General features: G+C 30.8%; 2 protein-coding genes across 2 annotated transcripts; both read right to left on the bottom strand.

Annotated features, from left to right (window-relative positions):
- Window positions 1-747: 747 nt before the first annotated feature.
- On the bottom strand, window positions 748-16,440 carry Lrr47 (Leucine-rich repeat 47). The gene is made up of 7 exons (XM_067265034.1): window positions 16,349-16,440; window positions 8,106-8,298; window positions 6,609-6,707; window positions 3,563-3,970; window positions 3,351-3,494; window positions 1,359-1,504; window positions 748-1,285 (listed from the first exon to the last, which is right to left on the bottom strand). The coding sequence occupies exons 2-7, from the start codon at window positions 8,295-8,297 to the stop codon at window positions 1,039-1,041; spliced, it is 1,236 nt and encodes a 411-aa protein (XP_067121135.1). The 5' UTR covers window position 8,298; window positions 16,349-16,440; the 3' UTR covers window positions 748-1,038.
- LOC136970579 (tigger transposable element-derived protein 1-like) lies at window positions 9,454-10,581 on the bottom strand. The gene is made up of 3 exons (XM_067265028.1): window positions 10,305-10,581; window positions 10,010-10,210; window positions 9,454-9,629 (listed from the first exon to the last, which is right to left on the bottom strand). The coding sequence occupies exons 1-3, from the start codon at window positions 10,579-10,581 to the stop codon at window positions 9,454-9,456; spliced, it is 654 nt and encodes a 217-aa protein (XP_067121129.1).
- Window positions 16,441-17,411: the final 971 nt, after the last annotated feature.

A 17,411-nucleotide genomic window follows, 5' to 3' on the forward strand; every position in this document is an offset into this window, starting at 1 on the left:
ATATTTATATATATATATATATATATATATATAGAGACGGACGTGTGTACTGTACATTCAGCTGGATCTACATAGGGACTAATAGAGCTTAAGCCCTGGGCCTCCAAGTGTCAAGGGCCCACAAAAATTGATCATCATAAATGTTTAATATTTTTTCATTAACAACGAACACTTATCGTATAGTAAAGAGAGATTAACAGTGCCTTCGAAGATCAAGTTAAGTCTGGACTTTTACATATAACTGAAACATCGCCGTCAACTTATCCGCCATTTATTATTTTGCACCAAATGTACAATGATTTCATGGAAAGAGTTCATTGACGTAACTTCCAGTTTGAATCGGAAGTTCGTATATAGTTAATTGGGCCTCCTGTCCAAGGTTTCTGTATTTTGTTTCGGATTTCATCTATCTAACTCCATTCTCAAGACTTAAGAAAAGACAGTTGGATAGGCAACAGTGAGAATTTATAAGTCTACAAATTTTTTTCAAATTACAGCCCAATGATTATCAATTCTCACTGGATCCAGGAAAGTGTGAAGTATTGGTATGTCACTCCAGGTGATATACCAATAAGGTTCCAAACTGATGGATCAAAAAAGACCCAACATAAACCATGATCACACAGAACAACACTTCATGCAATTGATAACAATTAGAGTAAACAATAGATCCAAGGCTAAAATAGAATTAATACATAAAAGAATTTTATAGTTTTAAAAATAACATGACAAAATGTTTATAAAAATCGTAGAAATTTTAATATAATTAAGAGTTTAAAACATACATAATGCATATATAATAATGTACATAGGGAATTTTTAAAATATTTAAGACCTTAGATTTAAATATTATAATTGTATCTTAAGCTCAACTATCTGGACTTCCCGCACAATTCTTTTTCCTTTATATACTTCATCATTTTATATTCTTGAGCTCATTATCTTAAAATACTTTTAAAAACTTTGATTTTAATACAATGCTGTACAACTATTATATTACAAATAAAAATTATTAAAGTTTCATATCTATAATTTAAATTACACACACGTGGCATAACCGTGAACTTGCCTCTTCCAGCAATTTAAGGAACAGTAATGTATTTTGAAAGGTACTTTGTGGTTTAATCGATGAGAATAGGTGACCACTGATGATATTTCCACATTGGAATATATTATGGTAGACGATAAGTTAGAAACGACAATTCTACCACATATACATTCGCCATAGTCCCTGTCCAAGTACGACAATAATGTAGATGGCACGATCCCCGGTCCGTACGGTACGCTACAGAATTTATACAAAAATTAATTTATATATAAAGCTATTAAGGTGTTAATTAAGGTATTTATACACTTACTTATATTTCTTAATGCTAATAAAAGCACAGTCTAAAAGAGAACACACTTCAAATTTCGGAAAAGATAAATCTGCTTTGCTTCTAAATGAATTGTCAGTAATATCTAGGACTTCTAGATGTAGAGTCAATATTGATAATGGCAGATACTGTAAATTAAAATACACAAAGTTTTCATTAATTGTTAGTTGAAGTATATATTATAAAATTTGTTTTATAGCTTTGCATTAAAATTTGAATTTTGTTAACATTTTATTGGAATGTTAGTCTAATGACGGTTTAAATAAAGCATTTAATCAAGTAAAATTGATTGTATACAATCATATACTAGACTCACAACAACCTTTATGTCACCAGTAAAATGTTTAATTATAAACATTTTACTGGTGACATAAAGGTTGTTGTGAGTCTAGTATATAATATACCAGTACATATAAAGTAGTGTAGATAACCTGTTTACAAGATACAATCATATGTTACTACACAGCATTTATCGTCATTAAGTTCTTATTTACAATAATGTTTATCATTACAACTATATTTCCTACCTTATAAAACAAACCAACACACATTTTAAGGAAGTTGAGAAATGAAACTATCACAGAATTCAGAAAGATAGCTGTTATTGACATTGGAATATTCAACTCTTAACAAGTTCCTCATATTGTATCAATAAAAACTAACATGAACTAACAATAAGGGTGTGACTGTGCAAATGCAAGCAAGAATATGTGGTGAGAAGAGGTGATGTTTCATGTTCACTTTTCTTCTTAGTCTCATTAAGTATAACTACACTAATGCAAGTGAATGGGAGAAAATGGCATGGAGATGTTTGCATTGAACTCATCACAAAGAAGCTATTTGACTCTATTTTGACATTAAATGATTGATTCCTTTAATCAGGAAGATGTTTGCCAGCTATTTCTGGGTGAGAACAAACAGTAGTAATTAATTTTTCTTTTAGTGAGTCCACTGTCTTCTTCACGGAAAAAAGTCATTTTCTACATCTGTGTCAAGGCACATGCAGTGTGTTCAGTGAGAAGAGGTGAGCCACAATAAATATCAAACTGTCAGATATTTGCGAGAGCCAGAAATTTGTTCCCACCATCAAGATTTTTCATTTTCACTTGTGCACGGTTTTTCTTTATAAGAATTATATCACTCATAACTAGATTCACATCTGCATAGTCGCACCCTTATACTAGATTTTGTTTGTATTTGCACCAATAAATCAATCACTTCATCATACCTACTGTAAAATTCTAATGAGTTTGAGTGAAAAATTAAATTCATTCGTACATGTAACTTTATATGAACAGCTAAATTAATCATTTAATGTTGAGAAAAAACAAGTTGAATATATCAGGTGGTTTTCATCAGTGTGATATCCATTAGATTTATATGGGAGTTTGATAAAAAAGTGATCAAGTAATAATAATTTGGAATATATTCAAAATTAAACATTAATATATTTAGTATATTAATTGGTTTGTTGGAAAAATAAATATGATAATGCCATTACATTTATATATTTCATACTAGTCAGTATAACTATGTTAAAATTAGATTATTACAGCAGTATGTTACAGTTGGATGCAGTTACAGATTACATACTTCTCTCTAGACTAAGGTTTCCCAATGGGGTCAATATTGATCCCTTAAGAGTCAATGAAAGTTTGAGGGGGGCAGATAAAATTTTGTAAATATTAAAAATTTTACAAATTTTTTTGCTCTCAAATAAATGTAGGAAGATGCCATTTGAAAATTATGCAGACGGCTGTTATACATATATTTTATATATAGTATAACATTGTATAATATATAATATTGAAGGGCGTCAGTGGGAATCCCCCCACTCTCGACCTATTTCAGCCTAGTCATGATTTAATTAAATATAAAACAATCGAGACAGAGGAAAGCGCATTTTATAAGACGGAAATACCGTTTGTAATGATAATATATTTAATTATCTAAAACTTTGATATGTAAACACACCTTAAGACAGTTATTTCTTGCCATAAACACTTTTAAGTTTTTCAATTTTCCAAAATTCTCGGGCAGTTTCACCAATTTATTTGAATTAATTTTTAGAGAATTCAGTTGTTTGAAATGACAAAATTCTGGAGGCAAAATGGACATCTGGAAATTTTAAATGTTTTCTTCATTAATTTTATATTTACGGCTTCAAAATATAACAATTTACTTACCAAATTTCCATTTAAATTTAAATGTAGCAAAAATTTCATCAAGTTACCAGCACAGACTTCTTTCGGAAATCGTTCGATTTTATTATCCGCAATATTTAAACTACGCAAACAAAGAGAAGAAAGCGCGGAAGGTAATTCGATAATCTTATTACCGCGCAAGTCCAACGTGTGCAGATGAGATAACTTTAAAATTCTAGGATCAATTATTTTTAATTTACAGTTATTAAGACTAATGTTCTTGAGTGAATTCGGAAAACTTTTAGGATAATTTCCATTTTCGTTTACATTGAGAATTTCTTGGGGAAGCTTTTCTAGTTTTGTTGGGGGTTGAGAAAATTTTAACGATTTGTTATTTTTTAGAGCAAGGTTAAGAAACTGAATAAAAGTTTTTAGTTGAAATGGATCTGCCTGAAAAAGAAAAAGATAAATAAATATAAACCAAATTACAAAATATTTTTAGTATTATAATTTTACTATTTTATATTAAATCATCAAAGTAATTTAGCCTAAAGATAGTTGCGTACAGTTTTAATGTTTACACAAACATTAAAATCTAGAAGTTAAGATTAAGTCAGAATGGGATTCAAACTCAACTCGTGGAAGTCAAATGGATTAATTAAAAGTTAAGATACAAACACACTTTGAAGACATTTTCTGTTCAAACATTTACGGCAGATACCTTTCTGTTTCCTTTTCCTGATTAACAATACATTAGTTCATTGCAGACTGGTAAAATTATTCATAATTTTACATGGACTAAGTAATTATCTGAAACTATGAATTATGCTTCTGTATCAAGCTGATATATGCTTACTGTATAGGTGACATTTATCTAGTTACTGTATGTACTTTGTTATGTACAGTAACTAGATAAATGTCATTCATAATCAACTGTACTGACTTCAGTACAGTCATATATTTTTCTGCAGATCATCAGTTGAAAAACACTGCATTAGATAACTGAAGAAAATATACAATGCCATTTAGAAACATTGCTTTACATGCTCGTCTGCCATATTTTTTGAATAATATGATGTTTCCTATGACGTTCGTAAACGGTTGCTTTGATTAGCTTGTGTCGTGTATAGAAACAGAGAAGTGGAGCAGTGCTGAACTCTGTTTTCTGACCTCTGTCGTAAATAATTTACTTTTTCTGTCAAAGTACATTTTTCTGCTCCAGAAAGCATCAAGCGTGTTCCTATATGCAAACTTCTGATTTCCATCTCAAAATTAATTTGAATTATAAAATTTGAATTGTAGCTATAAATCATACCAAGTAAAAGGTACTTCTATTTGTTATTAAAATCACAAACCATCTGAATTTGATTCTGAATGAAAAATTTACTAGAAAATACTGTCAATACACTGGCCGGGTCAGCTAGTTTAAATGTAAAAATGACCCAAACTTTTCAACAGGCAGACCAAATTGCACATAAGTTGCAAGTAGGCAAGCCACAAATATTTTTATTCCATATATAAATGATAGAAATAGACACATTTTTGGTATAAGTGATGTGCCAAATGTATTCATGGATGAGACTTGGCTCAGGAGGTAATCATTTAGGCACCACTGGTATCATACACAAGTCAAATTGTAGTTAGCATTCTGTTACCAGATGCCATCTCTGAACTGTCTCATAAAAATGATGTGGCTTTAAAACTGAACAAGCTGATCCATAATAAATATTGATATACAGGATGAGTGGTAAGTAACTAGGCATTGAGAAATCACTATGATTTCTATGTTTCTAATGCAAAGATGAAAATTTTTTGACATGTAGCTTATTACATGGAAATAGGAAAGAATACCTTAAAATTCAATATAAGCATCAGTACCATCCACCAACTTCCACAACCAGGGGATTGTGATATGGATGGATGGTTGCTTCCTGTATGTCCTCTATCAACCAGTAGTCATTAGCTTTGAATGCAATTCTTGATTGTTTCTGGACAAATTATGACACTGCAAACCCTTTACCATACACCACCACCTCTGCACAACCATTGATTTCCATACCTGATAGCATACAGCCATGCAGCAATATGCACTTGCTCCTGAACAGACAAGCGGTCAGCCATATTTTATGCCACTGCACATGTGGTCTTCTCTCCGTCAACTATCCATACAATTTTTTTCTTTTGTGCATTGATATGGCTTGATCACAAATAAATTTTTCAATACTCTTATATAGCCTCTAAATAATGGAAATTTACCTTCACTCCTAACTGGACTGCAATTTGAAAAAAATTGTACACCGATAAATTCCCACTGTTGTCCATCTTAATCTTGAGAACAGAGTTAAATGAAAGTTGAGACTAGATATGGAAAGATTAGGGGCAGGAGGCCCAATTAACTATATACAAACAGAAGTCACATTATATCAATTTAAAAAAACTTTTCCCCAAAAGGAGTTAGATAGATGAAAGCATCACTCTCTTGTTATCGGAAAAAGTATGATGTGTAGGGGCAAAGACATTACTAATTTGAGAGTGAGAGCATATATTTTAAATTAAAAATATGATTAAAAAATTTCAGCCTGATATTGTGATGATGTCACAATAAATAATTGCTCGCTTTCTTTACAGTGTTTGGCATTTTAGCCCCAAATATCCAATGATTTTTCACTGAAATTCAAACTTTTCATGGTTGTAACCAGTAATTTGACAGAAAGAATGTAAGCATTATTATTTCTGAAATAGATAGAAAAATTTTCATACAACCGAAAAAATTGCATTAAGTGCTGAATAATAATAAAGCATTTGATATGAGCAATTTTAACATGCAATTCATTGTTATAATTATTAATTAATTAATTATAATTAATTCAAACCTATACATTTTGGTTTTTAAGAATCGGCTTCTTTTACTAAACAAATAAATAATTTCCAAATTCTGAAAAAGAATTGAATATTCATCATCAGAATCATTAAATTCTAATTTCCTAACTCTAATCAAAATATATATCATAAATGATTTTTCATTCAATGAAATTTGTGATTTTCTCCGATGATTTAAGAATTTATATTAATTAATAAAAATATTTACCTTTCTAATTAGTATATCGTGAGGTGGTTCGATAAAACGTATCGTTGTTTTTCCCAAATTCATATACAATTTAAAAATCCTTTCTATGTTACCTTGAATCTATAATATATTTAATTAATTAGAAAATAATAAAAAAATTTTTATTTTTTTAAATATCCAAAATATCTACTATTAATCAACTACACTACATTACAACACTACACATTACTACACTACAACAAACCATTCAATTTTTAATTAATTTTTCCTGTTAGAAAGATGAAATTTATGATACTGAATGCACAGAGTAAAATTAGTATCATTCATAAAAGTACAGAGTTTAACTTAAAAGAAAAATAAACAAAAGGAAAAAATCTGCAAATGATCCTCTATGTTCTGTTCTCTCTCTTTGAATTGATAATTGAATCTGAATGAAGTCTGCTCAGTTCTCTAGCAGCAAGTTTTTTGTACTATCAGCCAAAAGTTGTTTGTTCTACCTTCACTTGTTGTTATGTTACCTTCATTCCTGTAAATATGTTGATTGCAATTTGCAATTTTCTTTCCGTGAGTGCAATTAAGTGGAGTTCTGGGAAGAGCTAGATCCGACGACAATTTCATGAAAATCATCATCACTGAGAATGAGATATAGGTCTATTGGTATGACATGAAAACAAAATATCAGTCGTCATAGTAGGTGAAAAATATTTACCACAACCCAAAAAGCTGTGACAAGTTCAGTCAAATGTGGAGATCTTGCTCGCTGTTTTGGTCGATTTTGATGATGTCATTCACCAGGTATTTCTTCCAAAAGAGAAGACGGTAAATAAGGAATACTAACTATCTGGTGGTGATGAAACCTCTTTGTGATGCAGTGAGGAAGAAAACAACACTGCTTAGAGAGAAAAAGATCATGACAATGCTCCCATCCATACACCACTGCTGATAATGGAGTTTTTGGCCAAGAACTTGATGCCATTTGTTCTCGAACCTTCAAATTCACCAGACTAAATCCCAGTAGACTTCTTTTTGTTTCCCAAATTAAAATTTGGGACATTGTTTTGAAGACATTGTTTTGAATCCATTAATGCCATTAAGAAAAATTTGCGTGCGGAACTGCACGTCATCCCAAAAGAAGTGTTTCGAGAAATATTCCTTTCGTGGCAGAAATGCTGAATTTGGGGAGCACAGTCAGGAGAGAACTACTTCAAAGGTGACAAAACTGACTAACTTCTAGGTAAACGCAAACAACTTTTATTTGCATAAAATATAATATGTATTTATTTATTTATAAATACATATTAAATTTTAAAATAAGATATAGAATCTAAAGGTTCAGTGATAGGATAAATTATCTCAAATACAGAAACCATAAAATATAAATCAATGAGCAAACAGTTGCTACATAATTTTGAAAAATTGATATCAATTTTCATAGTCATCTAAGATAAGATATACATATATACAACCACAAAACACATTTATAAATTACATTTTTAATAAATAAAAATGATTACTTACCTTATATTTAATACCTGCAGGATTCTGAACTGTACAAATCATTAAATAAACATTAGCAGATTTGCTAGTGCCCGGTTCGGATGCTTTTGCATCTTGATAAACAATGAGTGTCGCCTGACATGCTCTTCGTTTTGGGAGCGAGGCGGAATGCAATCGGTGATCACTAATTTCTATTTCGCAGGCTAACTTCATTCTACAAAAAGTAAGTTTGCAATTGTTACATCAAGAATACATTGTGACTAAAGATAAATTATTATTATTATTCATAATCTTTTAAACTCTGTATGCATCTTTTTAAATTACATTGCTTCAGTAATTACTAGTGTACAAGATACAATACAAAATTACAAAACAAGGTTACAGTATAAATCAAACATAAATAAACAAACAAATTGCCTTTCTGGCAATGATGAACACATTGATTTTCAAAGATTACAAAATATCTTTATAGTAGTAAATACTATTTTTGTGCATATTATCCATGGTTGTGTTTAAAAAACAATTTGAAAAAAGATGGAAGTTATGCAATGGGGCAGATTAAACGCTGACTTTAAAATACAATTAATGAGCTATTATTTTTATTCTTATTACACAATAAACTGCACTCAATAGATACCAGGCATATCTGTCTTTATTCTGCTGTTTTGGCACCTAAACAGCAGAATAAAGATGGATGTAATGTAATGCCTGGTATCTATTGAGTGCTCTTTATTGTGTAATAAGAATAAATATAGATAAAAGATAATGTTTCAAACTGGAAGGAGCTATTATCTATTGTGATATCGTCACATTGCTGGGCTGTAATTTTTAGTCACAACATTCCCAATTTCAGTACAGGTAGCCCTCGGTTTACATTGCAGTTCCGTTCCTAGGACTGGGGCAAACCCAATCGGCGTAAAATGAACCCATATTTACAGTGAGGTATAAAGTTAGGTTTTACATTAGTGAAAAATAAGCAAATAATTTTGTTTATTAATACAATATAATACAAAATACATATATTATAAATTTAATTTTTAAAATGTATTTTATGATAAAAATAAAGTGAAATGTTTTTATTAAAAAATCTTAAGAAACACAAATGATATTTCAAAGTTTCGGGTCTCTTACATTTTTCGGAAAAAGTATCCATTTTTAATTGTTTAGATTTTTGTTTTCTTTCATTAAGAATTTCAGAATATGATCGAATGGATGCGATGATGCTCCTTTTTACATTTGCACTTTGCTCCCAATCGTTGTCTAACTCAAAAGTTCATCTGTCAAACTTTCCATAGTTGAAAGGATATGCTTTAGATCAGCCGTTTTCATAACTCTTGGAGTTTCTTCTTTTGTTTTCTTCCTTCTCTGACTATTCACAATCTAATTCTTTGTATAATTCTTCTAAATCTTCATTCGAGAATAGCTGATCATGAGCTTCAGACATGTGTGATGTAACATCTTCCAATCCCACATCACACACAAGTCTGATAATATCTTCAATTAAATTCTCCTGATGTGCTACTTCTTCAAAATCATGCATGAATGCTGGCAGAAGTTTACGCCAAACTCCATTTAAGCATTTTTCCGAAACTTCATTCTAAGCTGACTTGATGTTTTTAATGCCTTTCAAAATATCAAAAGACCGCCAATAGTCTAACTGTTTTGTCTGAAGTGTCTAAAACTCTCATCATTTCCACAAATGTATTATGGAGATAATAAGTTTTGAAGGTTGCAATAACCCCATGATCCATTGGTTGCAAAAGAGTTGTTGTATTGGGAAGCATGTAAACAACCTTGACATCCAATGATGCTCTTATTTCGTCAAGGTTTTCAGGATGTCCTGGAGCATTGTCCAAGAGAAAAAAGAGCCTTGGGTGGTAATTTATTTTCTTCATAAAAGCGAAGCACAGTAGGGCAAAAATAACTTGTGTACCAATCTGTGAAAACATCTTGTGTGACCCAAGCTTTCTTGTTCCATTTCCAATAAATTGGCAACATGTCTTTATTTAGACCATTTAATGCATGTGGTGTCTGTGAATGATACACTAACATCGGTTTAAGTTTCAAAGTTCCTGAAACATTGGCTCCCAACAAAACTGTTAATCTAGCTTTTGCAGCTTTAAAACCTGAAGCAGAATGTTCTTCATGAAAAATAAAAGTTCATGCTGGTAACTTTTTCCAATAAAGCAATGTTGAAGATTAGGTCTGGAGAATAGTTGCCTTGTTCTATATAACCCTGACATTCCTTAGGAAAATCAGCTGCCGCCGCAACATCTGCACTTGCTGTTTCACCACATAATTTTACACTACAACAGTTACTTCGGGATTTAAATCTCAAACAACCCTTGCTTCCCGAAAAAGTTTCTTCACCTCCATCTGTCTCCTTAAGATTATGAAAAATTGATTTTGCTTTTTCAGTTATAGCAGCTTGAGTCACAGGAATGTTTTTTTTTTTTTGATTTGCATCATCCATCCATAACGATAACAATTTTTCCATTTTTTTCAAAAATTTTACCTCTACCATAACTCACTTTTTACATTTACTGCCATAGACTGTTGAGCAGTGTTTAATTTTATCTGCATTTTTTACAATGGTAGTAACAGTCAATGGAGACAAGTTCAAAGATCTAAGGCATTAGGGTGTGTTTGTCCATTTTCAATTCGTCGAATAACTTCCATTTTTGTTTCTAGGAAGATAGATTGTCGTGCCTTCTTAACATGTTTAGATAACTCTGGTGCACTTCTTTTATCTGACATAATAACCCTCCTTTATTCTTGTATACGTGAGTACCTAAACATTTAGTATTTTAATATTTTATTTATCTTAATATTAATTTAATGTAAACATATAATACCAAACAATATTAAACCAAAAAAATAAATATATTCATAAAAATCTTTGTTTTAACGAATATAAACATCGTGGCTCAGTAAATACTTCAACACTGACATGAAAACCAGTCTAGAATAGGGAGAATTGGGAAGTTACATGGTGAATTGCGCAGCGGCATTATTTTGAATCGGAGACCTGTAGTGTCTTCCCCTGTACATCACACTTTTCCTGTTAACAGTACAGTCATGCTGATCATCTAACTCCATTCAGGAGAAAATTTTTGAATTGAAATAATGTGACTTCTGGTCTAGACCAGAAGTTCGTACATAAATCGGGAGCCTCGCCGATTAACTATGTACTAGATTTCCATACTTGGTCTTGACTTTCATCTACTTCACTTTGTTCTTGAGATTAAAGAAAGGATAAACAGATGAATGCCAGTGGAAATTTATAGGTTTACAATTTTTGAAAGTTTTTAATTGCATAATCTGCTCATTGTGCACTCCATTCCTACAGGTGAAGTATAATGAAGCAAATTATACAAAACTTTTATTTTTATTCTAGCAATTTTCCATGGTATATATGTCACTTAGATTATATACACAAAAATATGGTATTTACTACAATACAAGATATTTGTTTTTAGTTTTGCTTTCTAAATATTATATTTTTTGTATTATAAATACACACAGTAATCCCACCATTTATGCAAGTAATTGATTCCACAAAAACAGTGCATAAATAAAAACTGCATAAATGGAAGAAAATGTGTATATATGTATTTATTCATTTATAAATTTTAATATAAAATAAAGAATTTAAAGGTTTGGTGATAGGATAACTAATTTTATTTTATGATTTCTATATTTCAGATAAGTCAATGAGCAATTCTTTATTGTGACATCACAACAATATCAAGCTGCAATTTTTAATGGTCTTTTAAAAAAAATCATGTAATTTCTAGTCCAGACTAGAAGTTTGTATATAGTTAATTGGGATCTCCAGTTCCTAAGCCTTCCATATCTGGTCTCAATTTTTCATCTAACTAACTCTGGACAGACAGATGACTGTCACTTTTATTGGGTTGCAATTTGAAAGTTGTAGCCCAATAACTGACTGAAAATATTTGAATTTATTAAAAACTTACTGCAGAATTACATATATTTTGTTTTGAATCATTTTAGTTTGTTCCAGATCTAGTCTATTTAGTTTTTTTTTAATCTTATTATTTATAGTTGACCAGATTAACCTGTATGATTATACAGAGGTTCCTCTAACGTTCAACTTACAAACTTTCAGACTTAAGAACAATTTGACTGTACATCCAAAGTTTAATTTCATGCAAATTCTGAAGTTCTCTTGATGGTTGTGAGCATTGAAGTTGGTCTTTACCCAGTAATAAATGAATATGCAATAGAAGTAAATCACACTATCGTCATTTTTCATTTTTGTATAAATTCTGATGTTCCATTGCTGCTTGTGAAGGGGCATTGAAGTTGGTAACTTTGGATTAATGGTGTTTTCATAAAATTTTACAATTAGTGCTTCAAAAATGCATCTAAAACAGTGGTTCCCAATCTTTTTTAGGATGCGGAACACTTTTGTGAACAATTTTCTTTAGCGGAACACTTACTTAAGTTAATATGAAATACATAAGCTTGTCATCAGTTATTTTATTAGAATTGAGCAGTTATAATTCAAAATCTCTACTCATATTATTAATGCCAATTCTAAGACAGGAAAAAATATACCTAAATAACTTTAATGGGAAACTTGTGCCTGATGTTTTTTACATATTTCATTCAGTTTTTATCATTGCCTTTATCTTACTCGAAACAGTAGTACACTCCATAAGTACGAGTTGTACATATATATTTAAGTTTATGAAAATTTTATGATTTTAATTTTTTGATATTTGGCGGCTCAAATACGATTGCACACTTTCCGATTTGCGACTAAATCTGCGGAACACTTGGGAGATGCTTACGGAACACCGGTTGGAAACCACTGATCTAAAACATAGTTTTATAATGTCTAGCATAGTTTCCACTGTAATAGAGCCATACTTTTTGCATTTATCTCCACTGCTAGATTTACTACTAAGTGCATTAGATGAAAAAAAACTGTATTTGAAACATCCACTAAGCAAGTAGGTAATTGAGCATAATGTATTCTATTAAGTACAGGTACATTGACGAATCAAACACTAACAATACATGGTCATTCTGTGTGCAAAGGAATTTTCTACATTAGTTTCACTTATGACAAAATCTTGGGAATTAATCTGTTCATAAGCAGGGAGCCTCTGTGCAGCTTAATTTAGGCATATCTGGAGGCAAAAGACAGAGGGAAGTCTTGGTAATGTAACTGGCAACATACCTTCACAATATATAGATGATACAGGTTCAGGCCCTCTTCAAAGTTAATTTTTTTATCCAAATTATTTCTAAATTATTTAAATTTAATTTCTAATTATTTATGTTGATAAAATCTTTAGAAAAATTATATAGTCAATTACAGTATAAGCTACATGAAGTCACAGGGGAGGTCCCTTCCTGTGGGCTCTCTTCACTGCATCACCAAGCTCTGATGCTGCAGTGAAGTTTGAGATAATTTAGTATAAATACCAAAAATTATTATTTATAATTGAATTCTGCTCATTTGATCTTCATTAGAAATCTTGTTAATTTCTATTGAATGCTTACACTTTATTCTGGACATGTGAAAAACAAAACTCAATGCCAATTTATGAAGTATATGTGATGATAAACATTCATAACAGAAAAAGAGAGCAAATAAGATATCAGTTAGAGATATTTTCTGATTAAAAATGTCAAAAACATTCCTCTGGAAAATTTACCTACCATCCAGGATTTCTCTGCCAGTCACTCAAGTTAATATTAATAAAATAAAAATATCTATATTTAAATCTATTGGTTTTGGAAGAATTCAGATCCAAAAAGATCTATTCATTCAGATATTCCAGGCTCATTCCTATTGGTCATTAGTTTCTTTAAAAACTAAATTGACTCAGTTCCAGAGTACTTTTTGGTCAGTCGCTCTCTCTTGATCACCTTGGCTCTAAAGATCAAGATCATATCTCTTTCTAGAAACTTATTGTCATGGATGCAATTCTTTGCATCAATAACTAGTGCGATATCTTATTTCCTCTTCTGTAGTTATCGTGAATAATGAGTTTACTTTAAAATAAGTAATAAGTACAAATAAATTAATTTTTATTTTAAGTCTTATTCTTTTATCTTGTTATAAAAAGTAATAAAATCTACACAATATACAAATATAGTAAACCATTGAATACATTTAACTGGACACAAGAAATTAAGCTAAATAATTTATAAGAACTGCTCAATGTGTCCTCTGCAGATGTAGACAACTGCATACAACAAACCAACATCTCATGCACACCAGTTATTATTTAAAAACAATTTTCAACATTTAAAATAAAAAGCTTCAGTTTGTATATGTTGGTAATACAGAAGTAGAAAACAAACAGCAGTATCCATTTGGAGGGCAAATCTCAAAAATGATTTGGATTTTCAGACTTTTATAGAGGATTTTACACTTACTTACAATTACAGAATCTACCCCTAAAATACTGGCACTGAGTTCAGTTACACCACGTACATATAATTGTTTCTATTTATCTCTGATATTTATCATACCTACTTTTTTCATCCTCAAAAGACTTCTCTTCTTGTTCTATTTACATGTATAGTAATCCAGATAAATCATCATGATGACAGCTTAATTTAAATACTTATGACTTTGTAAAGCTTTCACTAATATTACACATTACTAATAATACCACAAACTCTTTTCTCTAAAAATTATTTTGAGTAATATAGAAAATATAGATTCATGTTGTCAAACACTTAAAAAGTATCTTGACCTAACAGCAGCACACCATATAATTAATCAACTTGTATTAATAGTAATACAAAAAGGATTACAAGCTGGCAAATTAACTTAATAGTAATCTAAGTTAGGATTACAGATAAATGCATCACCAAAGTAATAAACACGGATTCTTACTTGTTACTTGCCGAAAGTAGAACGTAAGCATTTGTGTGCGTTTCTTGAACTATTCCAGCTTTTATGAGTTATCTTAATGCATCACTGTGCTGATAACAATTAGTAAGTTTAAAATAAAATTCTAATTTATCATCATTGGAACTTTGAAGTAATAAAGTAAAATCTGTTCTTGGAATCAGGATGAAATAAATTAACTTTATATGAATGTATTAAGTTAAATGTAAGGAAATCCAAAAAAAAAAATAGTTTCAAATTAGCTGTTTATAAAAATTAAATGCATTTTCTGCACGTTTCTAATGTTTGTCGGTATAAAAGTGTAAGGTTAGATTGATATTTTCTCTTTTTCCATTTTTCTTCTGGGTTAATGTTACCTATGGTTCCAAAATGGCTGCTCGTCTCCGATTCCAGCAAATAGAAGAAAGGAAACAGTGGGGGCGCACGTTCTAACCTAACCCATTCTAATAATTTTGTTGGTAATAATCATGATAATATATTAGAATAGGTTAGGTTAGGTTAGAACGTGTGTCCCCACTGTTTCATTTCTTGTTTGCTGGAATCAGAGACGAGCCACCATTTTGGAACCATAGGTAACATTAACCTTCTGTTATCCACATGTAATGTCATTATCAAGAAGTTTGGTACAAGAAAAAGCTGGAGGAGAGACTTAACTTCCAAATTTCATATTCTGTTTATTATTTTTACTTGTATCATTATGCTGTAATTGGCTTCTTATTTTCCTGCATTTCCTAAATGTATTCTGTCAGCTATCATACTTTGTCATAGTGGCACATTATTCTAGGGATAAAAAGGGCAATTGCTTGGGGCCCCAAGAAAGCATTTCCCCAAAAGAAGTCCTCAACGTTGTACAGTACATGGTACTGCCATAATTCAAATTTGCCTGGGCCCCATTAAGTTATAATGTGCCACTACTTTGTTAGTATTCTCTGAGTGTCAATATTGTCCGGTAGAGGTAAAATATTGCTTTATTTGATGCCTATTTGACTACAACCAAGAAGGCAAAAATAATTATACATTTTGATTACTTCATTGTTACAAAATGTTACTTTTTTAAAAAGTTAAATGGATCTGTTTGATTGGTTGAAACAGTGCGGATTTTTACGTCAATTTGACGTAATTACGTCAGTTTTAAAATGTAAAATTCTAAAGAATGACGTCAAAATTACGTAAAAATATATACTATCCCAACCAATCAAACAGATCCATTTAACTTTTTAAAAAAACTTAATTTAAAAGAAAGTAATAACAATAATTATACAATTTCAAATTCTTAAAAGCTTATAAATTTAAAAATGGTGGTTATTATAACAATCAGTAATGAATAACAAAAACTAATAAAATAAGAAAAGAACTGCGCAACCTTCTACAGATCTCTATCCTTCAGGAAACAACTTTGAATTTTCATTTCAGCCGCCAAGACTTTCAAAACTGGTACCCGTAGCGCCATCTTACCACTTTTATTTTTTAAATAAACGAAATTTTTATTCACGAATAAACACTTCGTATTTAAAATGATTAAACTTTTATTAAATTACTTATGTAATTTAAAATTTATATTATGTTTTTTACATTTATTTTTAAAAATTAACGATAACTTAATTACTCGTGCATACTAAACATTTTCTCCAATTCGAGATCGTATAACTTTTACAGTTAGATTTCTATTAATTATTTTTTTCTGAATAAAATATTGTTTAATGTATAAATTATGATTCAGAATGGTTACAATTATGTCTTAGCTATATAGTAGCGATCAGTTGGCCAAGGCGGTGAAGAAACTACTTTAGCTCTCGGGTAGACAGTCAATTTCGAAAATTATATACTGTATAATTATTATATTTTATGCGAATACAGGATATTTTTAAATGTCTTGAAGTTCAATTTTATACAGTAGATGTAATAGTAAAATGGCCGGACGGCCGTGACAGTTAACGCATTAGATAAACGTGGCAACCTACCTCTGCGGGGGATCCGGGATCGAATCCTGACGGGTCGAAAATTCCCAGGAATTTTTCGGGGGATGGTCTGTTTGGACATGTCGGCAGGCCTGCATGTCGGTCTCCGTCTCTCACCACCCGGCCGCCCGGCGAGGCCAAAGCCATAATAGGAATGCTAAAAAGATGTCCTCTTAGTGCCCAGAGGGCAAAAAGAGTTTTAAAAAAGCCTATCGCTCTGAAAAACCCGGGATCGAATCCTATTTTATTTGCTCAAAGAATGTCATTTCCGAGACTAGTGCTGTTTTGCTTTACAACAATGCCAAAATTGGTTTTTAAAGTTGAGCGTTAGGAGAATATTTTTAACTGCGATAAAGATTTCGGTTTTCATCGAATCCTCGTAGCATTTCATGAATACTTCTTTTAACATAATCTTACTCAAAAATATAAAATTAATATTAACACTTTTATTTTTATAACCTTTGACTT

The sequence above is a fragment of the Centruroides vittatus genome, unplaced genomic scaffold (assembly GCF_030686945.1).
Source record: "Centruroides vittatus isolate TY-2023 unplaced genomic scaffold, ASM3068694v2 contig_2033, whole genome shotgun sequence".
NCBI classification, from domain to species: domain Eukaryota; kingdom Metazoa; phylum Arthropoda; class Arachnida; order Scorpiones; family Buthidae; genus Centruroides; species Centruroides vittatus.